At 33.6% G+C, this 17304-nt stretch overlaps 2 protein-coding genes across 3 annotated transcripts; both read right to left on the bottom strand.

Moving 5' to 3' along the window:
* Positions 1-40: 40 nt before the first annotated feature.
* Positions 41-9420, bottom strand: LOC140887562 (bifunctional dethiobiotin synthetase/7,8-diamino-pelargonic acid aminotransferase, mitochondrial). The gene is made up of 14 exons (XM_073294885.1): positions 8631-9420; positions 8042-8212; positions 7443-7704; positions 7119-7199; positions 6626-6746; positions 6315-6460; positions 5976-6070; positions 4896-5011; positions 4649-4795; positions 3074-3207; positions 2858-2989; positions 2445-2579; positions 1673-1785; positions 41-790 (listed from the first exon to the last, which is right to left on the bottom strand). Exons 1-14 carry the CDS (start codon positions 9410-9412, stop codon positions 580-582), a joined length of 2646 nt encoding a protein of 881 aa, XP_073150986.1. The 5' UTR covers positions 9413-9420; the 3' UTR covers positions 41-579.
* Positions 9421-12290: 2870 nt separating this feature from the next.
* On the bottom strand, positions 12291-15101 carry LOC140891517 (cytochrome c oxidase subunit 6b-2). 2 transcript variants are annotated; one of them, XM_073300042.1, is made up of 5 exons: positions 14969-15101; positions 14245-14333; positions 13065-13146; positions 12653-12732; positions 12291-12548 (listed from the first exon to the last, which is right to left on the bottom strand). In XM_073300042.1, exons 1-4 carry the CDS (start codon positions 14975-14977, stop codon positions 12679-12681), a joined length of 234 nt encoding a protein of 77 aa, XP_073156143.1. In that variant the 5' UTR covers positions 14978-15101; the 3' UTR covers positions 12291-12548; positions 12653-12678. The 2 variants fall into 2 exon arrangements, with proteins under 2 accessions (XP_073156143.1, XP_073156142.1); XM_073300041.1 differs by having other exon boundaries at positions 12291-12732.
* Positions 15102-17304: the final 2203 nt, after the last annotated feature.

Here is a 17304-nt window from a genome sequence, read left to right as displayed (position 1 = left end):
GATGATAAATACATGAATAAAATAAACAAGTGGAGAAGAGAGCTGATTACACCAATGTGGCCAGAACTCGAGAACTTGATCATAGCTATTATCTTACAATTTAAAGTGTTTTAAATTTACGGATATATATTAAAAAAAATCAAATATTTCGTTTTGTAACCTTATCCTCTTATGCAATCAAGCACAAAAGGAGAATTGAAATCAAAACACCAGTATTTTAAACGGCAAATGCAACGTTGCCCCACCCCGCGAGAAAGCTTGCGAAGTGCATTCGGACCACGTAGATCATCTATCAGTATTCCGTATATTGCATACACCTTAATTCAGCCTATAACATGAATTCGTGTGGGACACATGGGGCTTTTCGCATATGACCTTGGTGTCTTACGTTGAACACATGGCCTCGTGACCAGGAGAACCATAGAGCCGATTTCATGCATAAAAACTCGTCAATACATATTCGAGGACTTTAGAGTCTACTGGAACATTGAACCCCAAAGGCGCTTGGGTCATAAGCAACAGCAGTCTGCAATATCTGACCACAACCTAATTCACCAAGCCAAATAAAAACATAGAAAATCAACATATCCCAAGTTCTGATGTTGCCGAGGTGCTCTTTTGTTGGTCAAACTCGTGAATTCGGGCATAAACTTTCTCCAGAATGTGGCGGCAGATCAGTGGAGATGTGCAAGGGCCACACATAAGATAAATAACATTACCCAATGGCCTCATATAGATGCCGTCTTCACGGAGTTTCTTAAGAAGAGAGCTTGCATAAGTTGAAGCATACCTGTAATCCATTCATGCAAAAGTTACTTCTTAAATTTTAAAAGAAAGTACTAATACTTCGCGCTGAAATTGCTTGTTTCAGTATGAGAAATTGTTGCAGGAAAAATCCAAATCAGAGATACTATCGATGTTACTGTGTCACATTGCTAAAAGGGCTTGACAAAAGTTTGATCTGTCACAAATAAAGACAGGTGCACGGGATAAGTATTCTACTCACTTCGAAGCAACGGCGTCGTCATTTATTTAACTGAAGTCTATAATAGGTGGTACTTCTAAATTGGCCACATGCTCATGGTGCTGGATACTTCAAGAAAATAAATGGAATACTTCTACAAACTAAAATAGAAGCATCCATCTATAGACAAAATGCATATACATTTTGACACAGTAACAATGAAATTTTGATTGTACTAGATACAGGAGTCAGGACGGTCGTGCTTCAACCGTACCAAATGCCATTAGATATTTTAAGTTTTAAAATACTCATTGCCTTGTTTTCATTAAAAATTAAATACAAACTATATAACAAATGATAATTCTTAATTGATCAAGTTAAAAGTTTAAATTTGAATTCATTTATAATGTGATGATATTGTAAATAGCAAATCCTTGGCATATTTAATATATTTGCATAATTTTTTTATGTGTGCATATGCTGATATGCAAGCATTGTAAAACAGTTGTATCCTAATGTTTTGAAATTGATCATATCCATGCATAGTCACTTATAATCAAATATTCGAACCAACCGATACTTTGGCTGGAGATTGAAAAGAAACAACCAACTGAACCTCTTTGATTGATCATGCAAACAGCAGCAACTTGAATAGTTTCAAGAAACTTAGTAAAAGTATGAAAGAGGTCGCAAGCTAAGAATTCTTACCCAGCATTATAGCCTTCAGCTAGAAGTTCAATGGCACAGAGAGTTCCCAGAGCCACTACTCGGTGGACTACTGGATGTGATGAGATCTGGAGTACTAACTCTGCATCCCACAACTGCAAACATTAAAGGAAGACCATTAGAGATAGTATTTGATGCCAAGATTGAGGAATAATCAATGCATCAAGATCTTAGGGGTCCTCGCTCGGCACTTTCACTAGGGGTTAAAATTCTTTCCTCTTAACGATCTTCCATCATCGGCACTAGATTAAGCAGAATGAAGTGTCTCAATGCACCATCAATGCCAATGACAGCGAGTAAAAGTAAAACAAAAAGATTCAGTTTCACCTTTTCTAGTACAATAATATCAGAAAACTATGTTGGTTAGATCATGGATCAAAGTATAAAAATTCAACTACTCCTTTGAATAATGTGTAGATGCAATATTGCTTTATTGTGATCAAAGAGAAAAACGTAATTAAGAGTGCTGTCTAGCTTTGCAAGGGTAGGAGTAAAAAAAAAAATTTGTTGGGATATTTTTCCATCTTTGGGGTTATTTCCTTTTAAAGTTTTGGTGATTAGTTTTGCAAGGAACTCTTATTATTATCGGAACTGTATTTATAGAAGAACATGCCTAAATCCATGCAGAAGAGAGAATCCTGGCATGCAGATGACAATAGAAACGATACTGAAAAAGTAGCGAGATATGAAATCTAGCATAATTGATATTTTCGATGCAAATGATGTCCAAAATGTGCAATTTTAATCATCATACCTCCTGAAGAAACCTTGCTTCACATGTAATTTTCATGTTCATGTTATTGTCCTTGAACCATTTCAAGGACTTGACAGCAGCCATACATCCCATGGCATGTGCCGAATACGAGTGCCCGTGCAAAAGAGCCAAAAGCTGTAATAAAAAGAAACACATTAGCATTGCAGAAAATATTCCGTACTTTCAGAAAGTACAAGCACACATGTGAAAATTAACAAAGGAGATGGCTTCTCAAAATTAGTCAAGCAACTCATATTAAGATGCGGCAATCATTAGCTTTTGAACAACTGAAAAAATCAAATCATAGCGATTCTGTGTGAGTCGTGAACTGGAAGCAATGCCAACATTCTGAATTTATAAATCTGAACAAGCAGGATCACACCATATATGTTCTCCAATTAAACCATAATGACCTTTGAATCTCCAGTAAATGCTTCAAAAACTGCATCTGATGCTAATGTAGCAGCCAAGGGTATGATGCCACCAGTCATGAGCTTTGCAAAACAGGAAATATCCGGCTGACAGCAGAGCATTTCAGCAGCGGACTAAATGAAAGCTATCACCTAGTTAGATAATGGCTACCAAAAAAGGGGAGGATGCTCAAATTGAATGAAATGCAGTCAACATACTTCTCTTCCAAGACGCCAGAATCCTGTAAAGACCTCGTCAAAAATAACTGGGATTTTCCGATTTTTGCATTCCCTAACAAGTATCCGCTGATATAGTGGATCAATCATTTGCATTCCACCAGCACCTTGTACCACTGTAATTCATTGAAAATGAATGAGACATTTCCCAGTGTCTTATAAGACATGAATCACCCATTATGGAATGCAAAGTCTCAGTTATTAACAAAAATGGGTATTAACCTGGAATAACATTACACTATTACTTCTGAGCATCAGATCAAAGCATGTTATATATTTACAACTGTCAGTTAGAGCACTCTGATAATACATTTTTAGTCCAACATTTAATTTCTTACAAGTTACAATAAAGTTATATCAAAATTTATGAAAATGAAATCTTTTATAATAATATGTAGCTATTCACGAATTGTATAACAATTTAACGCTATTTTTTAGAAGATAAATTCTTCAGAATAATTTTTTAAATTTTAAAACAACAGTTAAGACATGCATATATGCAAATCATTTCGTCAAGTAGACTCAAACTTTTCAGTGATAATATTTTTCATGATTCTATCAAACTATTATAAATTAAGACTTCTTCACATAAATTATTTTCTTTAAATGAATCTATGTGCATTTATATACATTTGAAAAGTGCATATACAGTAGAAATATAAAGATAGAGACTAAAATCAATTGTTGATTTAGATATAAAATGATCAAAATTGATTTGGTCACTTCCTTTAGCCTTAGATAAAAAAAAAGGGATAATGGAGAGACGAAAATTGATTGATACATTAAAAACCAAAGTGAAGAGGATTGGATATTGGTAGTGTTCTAAATGGCGGCCGCCTAGGCGGGAGGCGGCCATCAACCACACCACCTTTGTCCTAGACGGTAAGGTAGGCAGCCGAAGGTGAGATGGGGTGGGCAAGACAGGCTAGGCAGGTGAGGTGGGCTGGTTTAGGCGGTTAAAAAGTCAACAAAATTTTAAAAAACCCTAGATATTAATACACTTTCTCTTCGAAACATAATAACCAACCAAATCACCCACAAGGGTCACAAGCCCTTCCTCCTTCCACCTTAAACCGCGCCTCCGCCAGCCCAACTAGGTTGGAACTTTTTATTTCTAATGAATTTTTGTTCTAACTTTAGAACTTTTTATAGTTTTTTTTAGTTATTTTTCTTTTGGTGTCTTTTATTTATGCATATATTTCATAATTATATATAATTAGGTATAAAAAATTCAACCGCCTAGGCACCCGAGGCGGTACGCAGTCACTGACCGCCTCGTCACCACCTACCACCATTAACGACATTGGATACAGGATATCAAAATTGACTTGGCCGCATACCATGAGGATTGAAACTTAAACTATCCCGTAGTAGGAATGCAGTGAAAAGAGTTTGTAACATAATACAACAGTATTTGGTTTGGAAAGGAAGGCCTACATCCATCACACTGAGACGTAGCGCACTTTCTCAAAAATTGCACGCGATAAAGGGATGAGAGAACTTGATGAAACTTTTGGTGACTAAAATTCTGAGAACAAAAATACATAGCCTTCTTACCTGGCTCAACAATCAATGCTCCAATATGGGAAAGCCCGTTAGAATCTAAAAGCACTGGCAACTCTTGTGATATAAATGAACTGTAGAGGGCAGCCAGACTTGAACCATCTCTGTTGATCTTAAATATTTCATCGCGTGAACTGAATGCTACAAAAGAGTACAAGCATTTGCTAGAAGGAGAAAATATGGTACAATCAAACTCAATTGACCAAATATGTTGTTAATACAAAAGAAATGCCTCACTTACATGCACATTCTTGGCCTACGTTCCGAATTTGCATCTTCTCAGGAAGACAAACTTTCCAAATACCACAAAACATTGAAACTGTAGGAGGATCTAGAAAGACACCTCTTCCACTGTACCTGTAAATCAACTGTTACACCAAATTGTACCTAGTTTCTAGTTCTTTGAGGCTTGAAAAATAGGGACAAGGATTGCAAAGGGTCAAAAATTGCATCATGTTATCGGCTAAACAATAGATTCATTAAGATCAAATTACCAAAATTAAGGCATCATATCACTCATAATATGACTATACTATCAGCAATCACAGACATACTTCACAAAGACAACCACCTCGAATGAAAATAAAATGAATCTCCATATAATCTTTAAAAAAAATAAATAAGCACATCAAAGTCATTTATCACTCAGATAAGGGCAAACACAGAAGCAAAGTAGAAAAAAGCATTCTGAAGAACAGAGATAATATGATATGGACAGCTCAAAAATAAAATTCTTGATTCCTGGGTTACCCCATTCCCCAAATAGCACGTTGTTTCTTTTGTGCATAAGCAAAAATAAGATATAGGAAGGCATCATACTTTGCCTGACTAGCATGAGTTAAATAGAGAAAATAAGACACCTGATAATAACTAAGGACAGTCTTCTGAAAGGGTTAATCATTATTGACTGGCACTGGCACAGGTAAGGCCCAAAAAAAGGTGATTGCAACGAATTTGAGTTAATTTCTTGAATCCCGTGGTGGAGCAACCAAAAGCTCATAAGATAACTCTAGTCTCTTCAGTATAGTCTAAATCAAGATGACAAACCAAAGGTGAAATTTTCATTTAACTGTTGAAAATAAAACAAACTTATGGATGGAAGTGCAGTTATGGATTCAGAGGCATATAGATAAAAGCAAAATACATTGTAAGTGCAATTGAAAAAAAGCCACAAAATTAAAAAAAAAAAAAACAAACAAACAAACAAACAGACAAGCAAAAACAAAACCAGGCGGTAAAGCACGCCATGATATAATTTTGCCTTATGTAACAAAGGTAAACACAGGTCACAGGACAAGTTTGTACAGGAAAATAAACATACCAGGGTTGCTGGAGAAAGCCAGTATAATGGGAAGGTGCCTGTGCTTCCATAGCACCTAATGTATCACCATGATAAGATCCTCTAAGAGCTAAAACCTGATTCCAAGAATCAGTAACTCCATGATAATCCCCAAATTATGATTAACAGAAAAAAATTCTAACAAATAAAGAACTTCGGAGCAAATATTCCAGTCTAAAGAAGCAAACTTGAAAATAAACAGATTTTTCCAAGGCATGGATAGCCAAAGATAGAGAATTGCAGACAGATAGGGGGAGAAATAAAGAGAGACACGCAAGCAATTTAGCAGCAGTATTTCAATTCAGAGACAATACGACTCACCTTGAGATCCATACATCTTCCATCCACATTGGCACTTTCACGTGAAAGTAGATTATTGTCAGTCAAGAATCTACGAAATGCCATTTTCAGAGCAATTTCTACAGCCGTAGAACCATTATCAGAGAAGTACACCCGAGAAGCCCATCCTTGGAATACAAAAAATATAAAGTTAGAAGAAATCAACAAATCATTTTACCAAAAGCAAATAATCAATATATCCAGTACCATCATATGACAGATATATAGACAGTTGCTCCTATATATACCCATAGCAAAAAAGTCACAGTTCAGCATCCAAATAGTTAAGTTACCTTTTCCCACACTTTCAAGCAACATTTCTGCTAATTCTAAAGCTGGCTCGTATACATTTTCTGGAAACATAACATGTCCGTATCTTGCAGCAGTGTAGCCCATATCTCTAGCAAGTTCTAACTGAAACCATCTAAGCAAAACAGATGACATGTAACGTGCAGGAATTCCAATTAAATATCTTGACACAATTATGATAATTCTTGAAATTTTCAGAAATCAACTTCATTCCAGAATTATTCTATCGAGAACTTATGTAGATCATGACATTGGGTATACATTGAGATTGTTCGAATAAAATGTATGTGCTTCAGCACCCATGATTCCACCCCAACCCTCTCCCACCAACACACAGACACAAAGCATCAGAACTCGGAATTTCTAATGTTGGATATTCCTTCATTCCACATAACTATCGAGGAGATGTGTTCCATAATTGCAGCATATACAGTGTACAGAACAAACAATAAGAAATATAAAGATATTAAGGTTAACCTGCAATTTAGGATCAGGACCCTGTGTCCACCAGCTTGCACAAGCATCAAATTGTTGAGATATCAAATCAAAATCCTGAACCTAATTCCAAGGATACCAAAAACTAAGAATATATTTGAAAGCAAAGCATTAGTTATAAGCAGCACATTACAGAACACTGAATTCAAACAAGGATGAAAAAAGGATGATGTTTTGCATAGTGAATGAACATGGTACTTTGTGAAATTCTAGGCTCACTCTCAGAGTGACTGCTACTAAGAATAAGAATCTGTGGTGATAAAGGTGAATAAAAGTCTTTTCCAAACTAATTACACAAAAGCCTACCTTGTGAATTGCAAAGCTCTCTCCACAGCGTGAATCTATAACTGTGACATGTTCTTCTGGTATACACTTATGCTGAGTAAATGGCCACCAGAAAACATCGCACGCCTTCTTTGGCATTTCCCGTAATCTCTTGGTTCGCTCAATAAAATCAGAAATCATTATTTCCTTAAGAGAAATAAATATGGGCTGTGATTCATCAAACCAGGTCATCAGGTCGTCTGACATATCTTTAGGAACAGGTGGAAGCACAAGAACTGGCACCCTAGAAAAAGAGCACAAAGAAATTCTCCGGTTCAATGTAGCCACTGATAAAATTAGAAAATAGTTAGACTACAAAAGAACACACGGTCACACACAAAAAAGCAGATCATCAATTGTAAAGAAACATTATCGGGAGCTAAAAAAGCACATAAAGAAATCTTACACGGTAAAATTACCACAGAGCTACAGAATATAGGATTGTGAATAATGGATGATAACGCATTGGCTCAGTAGGTTACACAAAAAGTCACAAGGAGAACTGGACGTAAAGAACATGCATTGGCTCAGTAGGTTACACAAAAAGTCACAAGGAGGACTGGACGTAAAGAGATCACTACCTATTCCTGAAATATGACAACAGTGGAACCTCATTGACAAGACCGTGATCTTCAAAAATAACAGCAGCAACATCATACCCACGAAGCTTTAAACTTTCATAAGCAGATATAGTTGCAGAAATACCACCCAATCTTCCATCTCCCACAAGAATAGCTGGCAGCCGGAAAGGGCTGCAGCAACAGACCAAAAATATATAAACAAAATAGGATCTAGGTAATTCTTGGGATATAAACATATAATGCATATATTAATAGAAAAAAGGGCAAAAAAAACGCAGTTGCAGGCCATTTTGTGTCTTTCTCCAAATTGGGTTCATATGGGATGTGAATACCAGAATATTTGCAAGACGAAGGATTTCCAGCATATTGTTCACTTGATACTTCATGATTCTCTGTTACTCATTTATAGATAATGCAATCACAAACTTATTTGATAAGTTTCGAGGTTACTTACCATTCATTCGATAAAGAAACCAATCCAGAATGCCAGAATCTCAAACAAAGTTGAAATATCTTGGCTCCAGGGGCATACGTAAGAAAAGGTAATTCTATCAAAAACTGAAAGAGGATAGATCAAATGTACACAAACCGGTAAATGTCACATTGAAAAGATCCAGATGGTCCGGGACTGGCTACACCACCAGCAGTCTCAATCACACACATCACTTCTGATTCCTCGGCACTATTGCATGTTTTCTCCGAGTCCATCCACAAGCATCTCTTTAACAGATGCAAGAGCTCGGAATCGCCCACAATTGCACCTTCCTTCTCTGCAGCCAAATGAGGGGATACAGCCTCTTTCCATGCATGCATTGTGTTGCAAACCACCTCAGAAACAGGTAGCTCACTCTCACTACTGTCACTCCCCAGCAATTTCCTCTCCTCGTACCACCTTAAATTCTTCCACCCAAAATTTCTCTCTTTTTCTAAACCAGCCCCGAGATTTTCACTCCCTATACTTCCACCCACAGCCCCCTTTCCCAAAACCGCATCCGAAGCTGAAATAGAGGCATATAAAACATGATTCGACGCAAAAACGGAAAAAGGTAGCGGCTTGTAAGCAAAAAACTCCGAGAATTTTCTATATACGAAGCTAGAATCGGAGTCATCCGGAAACCCAGTCTGAACCGGCTTGAGATAAACGAATTTCTTCTTAGAAACTGGAGATGAAGTAGCTGAGCATAGGAAGGAAATGGAGAGTCCCGCGGACACTAAGGTTTTGCCGACCGAGGTGTTGGAAGCCCAAATGGTGTAAATTGGGTGGGTAAGAGGGTACTCTACTACTGAATGGATGCGGCGGCTCCGGTGGTACGCGGAGTGGAGGACACGGCGGCGGAGGGAAGCAGAGAAGAAAGGGATGGAAGGCGGCATGGCGCTGAACTGAGAAAAACGGTCTAAATTAAATTATTGATCAATTCATATAATGTTGTGTTTTAATAAGTTTTAAAAATACACTATATTAAAAACTTATATTTGGGATATAAGATTTTCAAATAAACTTTATTTTTTAGAAATATTACCAAATACATATTTTGCTTTCTTTTTTTCTTGTATTATACTTTTTACAATGTATAAAAAATCATGAAGAAAAAATGCCAAAAAATTATCAAACTTTATTAGATTTGATTTTAGATTTGGGCAGGTTTCACCCATTGACCATCAAACTCTTATCGTAAGGTTTTATATCTTAATTATGGGAGAAAACAATTATCAAAGTAAATGCCAAACTTTAATAGAGGTGGTTTTAGGTTTGGTGGTCTTCACAGTTCACACCCTGCAACCAAACTCGTGGCATAATAAATGCCAAATGAGTGACGGACAAATCTTTATATTGCATGTATTTTGTTTCGAAAATTTTGATTTTGTCACGTCCAAATTCAATGATTTTCCTCATTGTAACAAGTATATTTTCATATGTGTTTATATTCGCATTCTCACGTACTCTAGAAGTTTTTCATAATATGTAAGTAGGGACACAGGTACGCTGAAAAGATCAATATTATAATGAAAATCATCATTGAATCTAGAGTGTTATACTCGATATTAGATAAATATCTTGAAAGGTAAGTGTCATGTTTTCTGAAATGTGATAACTCGATGATCACGCTTCAAGTTTCTGACTTCATGGTTTGTTAAGCAAGATATTTACATTCTCTTATTTTTAAAAATGAAAACGTTGCATTGTATGGTCATATGGTGGATAAGGTATATTTTATCTTCTCTTCGGTAACTCAAAACTTGAGAATTTTAAGTTAAACGTGTTTGATTATGAAAAATTATGAGATGAATGATCCTTTGGAACTTTTCTAATGTGTCTGAGTTAGATATAAATATGTTAAAACACCAATATTGATATAGTAGAGATATTTATCGAATTTAGAGCATTGCAAATTTAGTAATGATATTCTACGAAATTAAATACGACAAATACTGATAAGTTAACCCATAAAACTCAACATTATAGCGAGTGATCATTGAAAGTGGATATATTATCGTTGAAGGATTCAAACCATAATAAGTCTTAAAACAAGCATGTTCTATTTAGGGTTTATAACTTTTAACTCTTTAAGACAACATATCTCGTGAATGTTTCGCCATCAGAAAATTTGAAATTCTTGTATTCCCATGTTTCACGAGGTTTGAACTCTATTTATACATGTAAAATTGAATAGTCGTTGGCATTCAAATAACACACTCTTGATGTATTGAATTATTAAGCTTTTCAATTATTACGTCATAATTTTAAAATTATGAGCTATAACACATTGCATTGAAAACAAAATACAATACATTTTGAAATCGAGGAATGGTAGAAGTGAAATAATATATTGTATAAAGAAACAAGAGGTTCACATATGATTTTCGGAAATAATCATAAAATATTTGGACATGTTAGTTTTTCAACATAAAAATAATAAAATATACGAACTATTGATAAAATATTAAATTGATATATGAACTACTGAAAATTGCTTAATCGATACATGATCCAACTAAAAAATTCGATTTTATCATTTATTAAATTTCTGCTAAGTCCAATTATTTTAATTAAATTCAACTAAATACACATTTTATTTTTCAAAATAATTTTATAAATTAAAAGGATAAGGAAATAATCATAAAATATTTGGACATGTTATTTTTTCAACATAAAAATGAATAAAATTCATTTTAATATACGAACTATTGATAAAATGTCAAATTAGGACATGCATTATTGAAAATAGCTTAATCGGTAATGATACAACTAAAAAATTCGATTTTATCATTTAATAAAATTGATTCTAAGTCCAATTAATTTAATTAAATTAAACTAAATGCACATTTTATTTTTCAAAATAATTTTTATTATAGATTAAAAGTGCACAAATAAATTTATATTAATTAAAAATTAAGTACCTTACTATTTTAATAATATATTTATATTTTATGCTCATTAATAAATTATTTATTCAAATATAATATATTTTTAAAATATTAATAAATATATAATAAAATGCTATTTTTTCTATCTCTATTAAATAATTATCCATTTTTTTGAAAAAATTTGATATAAAATTTATATACTAATAAAATTACACTCAATAAATAAATTATATACACAACTAAATATATTTAATACCGATAAAAACATAATAAAACAAATAAATATATGTTTATATTTAAATTCAAACACGAGTAAAAAAGAATATAAACTCACAAATTTTTAAATCAAGTGAAGAAATTTATGGTCATTAGACGCACACAAATCGAGACAATGATTGATATTATTTTAATGAGATTTGTTTTTTCAAGATCAAAACTTTAATGTTGAACATTTTTTTAAATTGCCAACAAAACAATATCAGATTTCGAAAAACAATATCAGATTATTATATTTGCTTAAACGATTTAAAAACAAGATCAACCATCTCCGATCACATATATTTATTTTATTATATTTTCATTAATATATTATATTTGTTGTCACATAATTTGAATTGACAATTATTTATAATAATATATATTTAAATAAATAGATATTTTTAAAATTAATCAATAAATAACCTTAATATAAAATTATATACCTAATGAAATTTTAATAATAGCAATTGAACTTAATATCAATTTAGATTAAAGGTAAACTTGACCTTTTTAATTTGATTATGTACAAATTAGGCAATTAAACCATTTACAATATTTCATTTATCAATTTGACATTTTATCAATAGTTCGTGTATCAAAATGAATATTACTCGTATAAAAATAATTCTCGAAGCATAATATTTTTCAATGACACATTATCAGGATGCTTTCAATACAATTGTTGAGCTCACAATCAAACCTCACCAATAGTGACAATCAAATTTAGCCCAAACTTTTCAAAAAAATAATTACAAAAAAAATTATGAGTATCCATTATTGAAATAAATAGAGCAGGAGATGAATACGATAATCTTGGCGTTGAAAGAAACAAGAAAACAGAGTATACTGAAAAAGAACCTCATACTTTGGGCTACTTGTTTATCTGCAAACGAAAACATTAAAATTAAGGCATTTGCCTTAATTATGCAACAATCCGCAAATTATTATGTTCAAATAAAAGGCAAATTGCAACCAAGCACCAGAGACCTGAAACTCTGTGATGGGGTATTGAACTAGAGTGGCCCTGGGAAGGTTCCATTCTCCCTCTGCTCATTCCATTTCTCAACCTGCAAAAACCAAACGTCTGTCCGCATTAAAAACAGTGAGAAAAATCTGTCACTACATGCAAAACTTTCATCAGATCATAGAGAAAACGAAAGACGAATAGAAAATCTACCAAGAGGACATGCAGTAAAAGTTAGTAGCACAATAATGCAATCATCTATAATCTATACAAGGTAGAGTGATCTCCTGATTTTGAAGTGAGAGCTTTGTGGTTCGCCAATAGTAATTACAGAATATCATGGCTTCAAAGAAAAGTTTCTCAATATTATCATTCTACCAAACTAGTGTTCCACTAAAAGCGGGCCATGGATGGCAGAGAAGAATATCAACTCACCCATTCTCCCGGGCAAAGCGAACGATAGTACTTGGCAAATTTATCACAATCACCAGATTCATCACCCTTAGCAGCCACGCACCTGAAAAAATACATGATCATGTGAAATACCTAATAGCAAAGCCGAAAGTTGTTCATCCACATTGTTTGGATTGCAGACTTGGTTGTGCATTTGAATCCTCAATTTCTACTGCTTACTGAACGTAAACAAAATTTTGTTACAAAATACAAAAGATAGGTTTCTTACAGTAACTTGAGAATTTGAAATTTCATTTCAGTAGAACATTCATAATTCTTAAAATGTTGGATTAAAGCCAAAAGATTAAAAGCTAATAAATTAATCCTTCAATCCAAACACCATGGCAAGAAATAACAAATAGTGTGTAAAGTCCTCATTCAATTTCCGCTGTAAATGTCTGCATCATCTTCCCTCAACCAAAATTTGCAGCCAAAAATAAAACTTCAAGAACTCTATCAGCTATCTTGGTCTCAAACCTAAGACCCACTCAAATCTCTGAATCAGCAGTCATATCGAAGACCAATGGAGTGTTAGAAGAATTAACTAGTATGTTCTATCTTACCTGTAAATAATTCTTTATAATTTCGTCTGAGATACGAAATGCGAAAAAACTTGTAAGCTCAATCTAAATCCTCTCTCCCACTTGCTATTTCTTTTTGAAGCAAACCCAAGCTCTGATTGGGAAAATATATCGATGCAAATCATATAGGAGCTATCAACATAAAACATCTTTTTCCTTTAAACATCTATGGAAAATATTCTCAAATTAAACTAGATACTTTGAAATCCCACACAAAATACACATCAACACGTGATCCCTTGTAGCACTAATTAAAGTATGACAATGATTCAAGACCACAGTAAATAGTGTCACCAAAAATCAAAGGAAAATGGCATGCCACTCAAAATTCAACGTGGTCACCAATGAAATAGAACCAAATAGGCCACAAACAAACAAGGATCTTCCATCGACAATCAGAACAGAGATTAGAACACATCTTAAGCTTTACCCATCACTAAACTAAAGCCGGCTTTCCCCTACTCCGTGCAAGCATTTGACCCCATCGACCAGTTTGGTAAGACATTGTTAAATATCAACTATAAAGCTCAACGGCCACAAAATCATCGGTAAACTCAAATAATAGAAAGGGCTTGTTTAACCTGTGAAACTCAATGTAACGGGTGAAACAATGCCGGGTTTGGTTTGTAGTGGGGAACCGAAAATCAGCAGGAGCAGTTTTAATTTCAATCTGCCAAAGAAAAAAATTCAAACAAAATCACTTAGATGTGTCATGTGTGCAACCTTGGTTAACAACACCAGGTGAAGGACATCCAGTTAGTTTAAACTGTTAGATTATGCAACAAATATATTGGGTTCAAATGAATTACACGATAGATCTATAAAATTATTAGGTAATCTACTGGTTATCTGAGTACATTTCACCACGTTTAACATAGACCTTGCCCTTGGGACATCTTGCACTATTTTTTGCCGAAACAATGGGATACATCATTAGATGTCCAAGAAAAAAGTTAAAAGGTGAAAAAAAAAAACATATATGACAAAGCCACTTAATCCAATTCAAGCATGAATAAACACCCACCCACCCCATAAATTGAACGATTAATAACCACATGAAATGGCAGTATAGGAGCTCATCAATTCATTCAAAATCAACTAAGGGAACATAATCATCCAGCCTCGAAGATGAAAAATATCCAAAAAAAGAAAGATTTGTGTTTTCATGATACACGGTCACAAGGTTTGTTCGAGCATTTGCTTGCATCAATTAGCAGGAAATGAAAAAAATTATCACCATTAATAAAGGAAAAGCACACAAAACATCAAGAATTTAAAACAAATTATTGTCAATTAGGGATTTACCTCAGCCATTGGAGATCCGATCGACGAAATGTAAAGTAAGAAATGGTACACCGTGCGTCACTGGTTTGGCCGACGACCTAAAGAGTGTAAAAATGTTATGAAATAAAAAATTTATTTATTTATGAAAATTAACTAATTAATTAATTTGATGACATTTGGACTTTGGAAGTATTTTCCAACTTCAGAAATAAATAAAATTAGGTCAAACATTAGTATTACCAAATTTTAATTTTCCTGCCATAATTTTTTTTAAAATTTTTACGGGAGCCAGAAATATTTTTTACTCATATCTTTATAAGTTACATGTCATTTTTTTTTTTTTAAAAAAAAGAATCAGACCGGTTGATGAACCGGAAACCCATGACAGTTGAAGAACTGGTTCGAGTTTTTTTATTATCGGTTGTTAGCTTATTTGCCAATTAAAAAACCCAAATAAATTGATGGTTTGTTTGTTAAACCAATTACTCAATTGTTGAAAACTCATCGGAACATTTTTTGTGTGTAAAATTTGGTGTAATGTGAACTGTGAAGGGATTGAAAATTTTATAAACAATATTTCTGAACAGATGCATTTTAAATTCTTATGTTTCAAATATTATTATCATACAAATTCTTATGAGACGATGCCACATGTCAATTTTTTAAGACGGATTTTCCATTTGATTCGAATTATGAAAAAAGTTATTTTTTCATGCTAAAAAGATTATTTTTTATTTTAAAGATGATTTATCAACTCGTCTCATGAATATAGATGTGTGAGATTATTAGAATTATTAGCAATGATATCCTAAAACTCTAAATCAATAAGATTGGCATTTTTTCAAAAAAAAAAAAAAGATTGGCATTAATAATACTCACTTCAAACAATTAAATTTATATACGTCTTGTAGCACATATATGACAATAAATGAATAGTTTCTTCATTAAAATTTAAATTAATTTTAAATTTTTTGTCGCTGAATTTAAATTTTTATTAAAATTAGATAAGATTCTTCAGTTTTAATAGCTAAAAATAATTAATAAGAAAACAATAATAACATAATATGGTGAAATTACATTATAATTGTCATCGAATGTTCAAAAGCAAATATGCGGATCGATTATAATTAACAAATAAATAGTAAAATTATTTTTGTTTTATTGAGGAGTCGTGATTCCGAACTAGGTTTCTCAATATTTTTTTCGATTTTACTGAGGGGTTCCAAACTCGACTTCTCAATAAATTTTCTCAGTGTTTTGAACCCCGCTCTCTTATAAATTTATTTTTGTTTTATTTCACTGAGAAGCTGATGTTGTGAACCACTTCAAATAACTTTTTCGTAGCATGATTGAAATAATTATGATACTTAAAGAATTCATTTCCCTTCGGTTCTTCTTTCTTAGGTACGTGATTATCCATGGAAAATGTGACGAACTTTTCTTTGACAAAGAAGTCAAAAATCTATTTTGTCTATTAGAAATGTCAAACGTAAATTGAGCGTGGTTATCGCCTTGAGTCATCGAGGAACTTACTTTAACAGCCTCATCAGCTTCGCGTTTCAACAATGGACATATAAGAGAACCAGATTTCTCAACCTCTGCTAGTGCCACATCTTCCATATAATGATAATAGGAACCAACCATGATTTTCTTTCTCCAAGACTCTTCTTTTGATTCCTGGTACTCGGCCATTTTCGCGGCCATCTAATAAAAATCACGGAATTCGGTCCCTTGAAACTTTTCATTAATTCAAAGTCTAAACGTTTTTGTGCCAATTTAACAAACTCGGGTTCTTTTAGGGGTACCTTGCAACTACTCTTCATCTTTTTAAAATGACCTATGAACACACATGCCGTTTTCCTGACTTCTGAGTCAACCTAGAGAGATCCGCGATGCAAGCATCCGGTTCGATTCGATAAAATGTTTGGAACTATTTATCTAGTTCTTGCCATGAATAAACTGGATTCATTGGCAGCTGAGCGTACCATGTGAATGTTGTTCCAGTCAAGATCTTCGGGATCCATCTCATTTTTTTTTTTTTTAAAAGAGAGAAGTTCTCGTAATTAACAAGTTTTCTGCACCATATGATGAACCACGCTACATGTTATGTGGTTGACTGACCATCATCTCCTGAAAATAATGCGAAATCAGGTACCTTGGAACTTCTTGGATAAGGATTATTGATGTCAATCATCTCTGTATAGAACGAACTCAGGTCGAGTCATTGGCTTAATCCCTGGACCATATATAATTATATAAATCCTGCACCATTTCTGGTATCATTTCTTGATCATTCGCTAGCGAACTTGTCAATGGGTGATGATAACCAGTTGCCCCCACCCCCACCAAGCGTTCAT

Source organism: Henckelia pumila, chromosome 3 (assembly GCF_033568475.1).
Source record: "Henckelia pumila isolate YLH828 chromosome 3, ASM3356847v2, whole genome shotgun sequence".
In the NCBI taxonomy this organism is placed as follows: Eukaryota; Viridiplantae; Streptophyta; class Magnoliopsida; order Lamiales; family Gesneriaceae; genus Henckelia; species Henckelia pumila.
The sequence above is the reverse complement of the archived record's forward strand: the minus strand, read 5'-3'. Positions and strand labels throughout refer to the sequence as shown.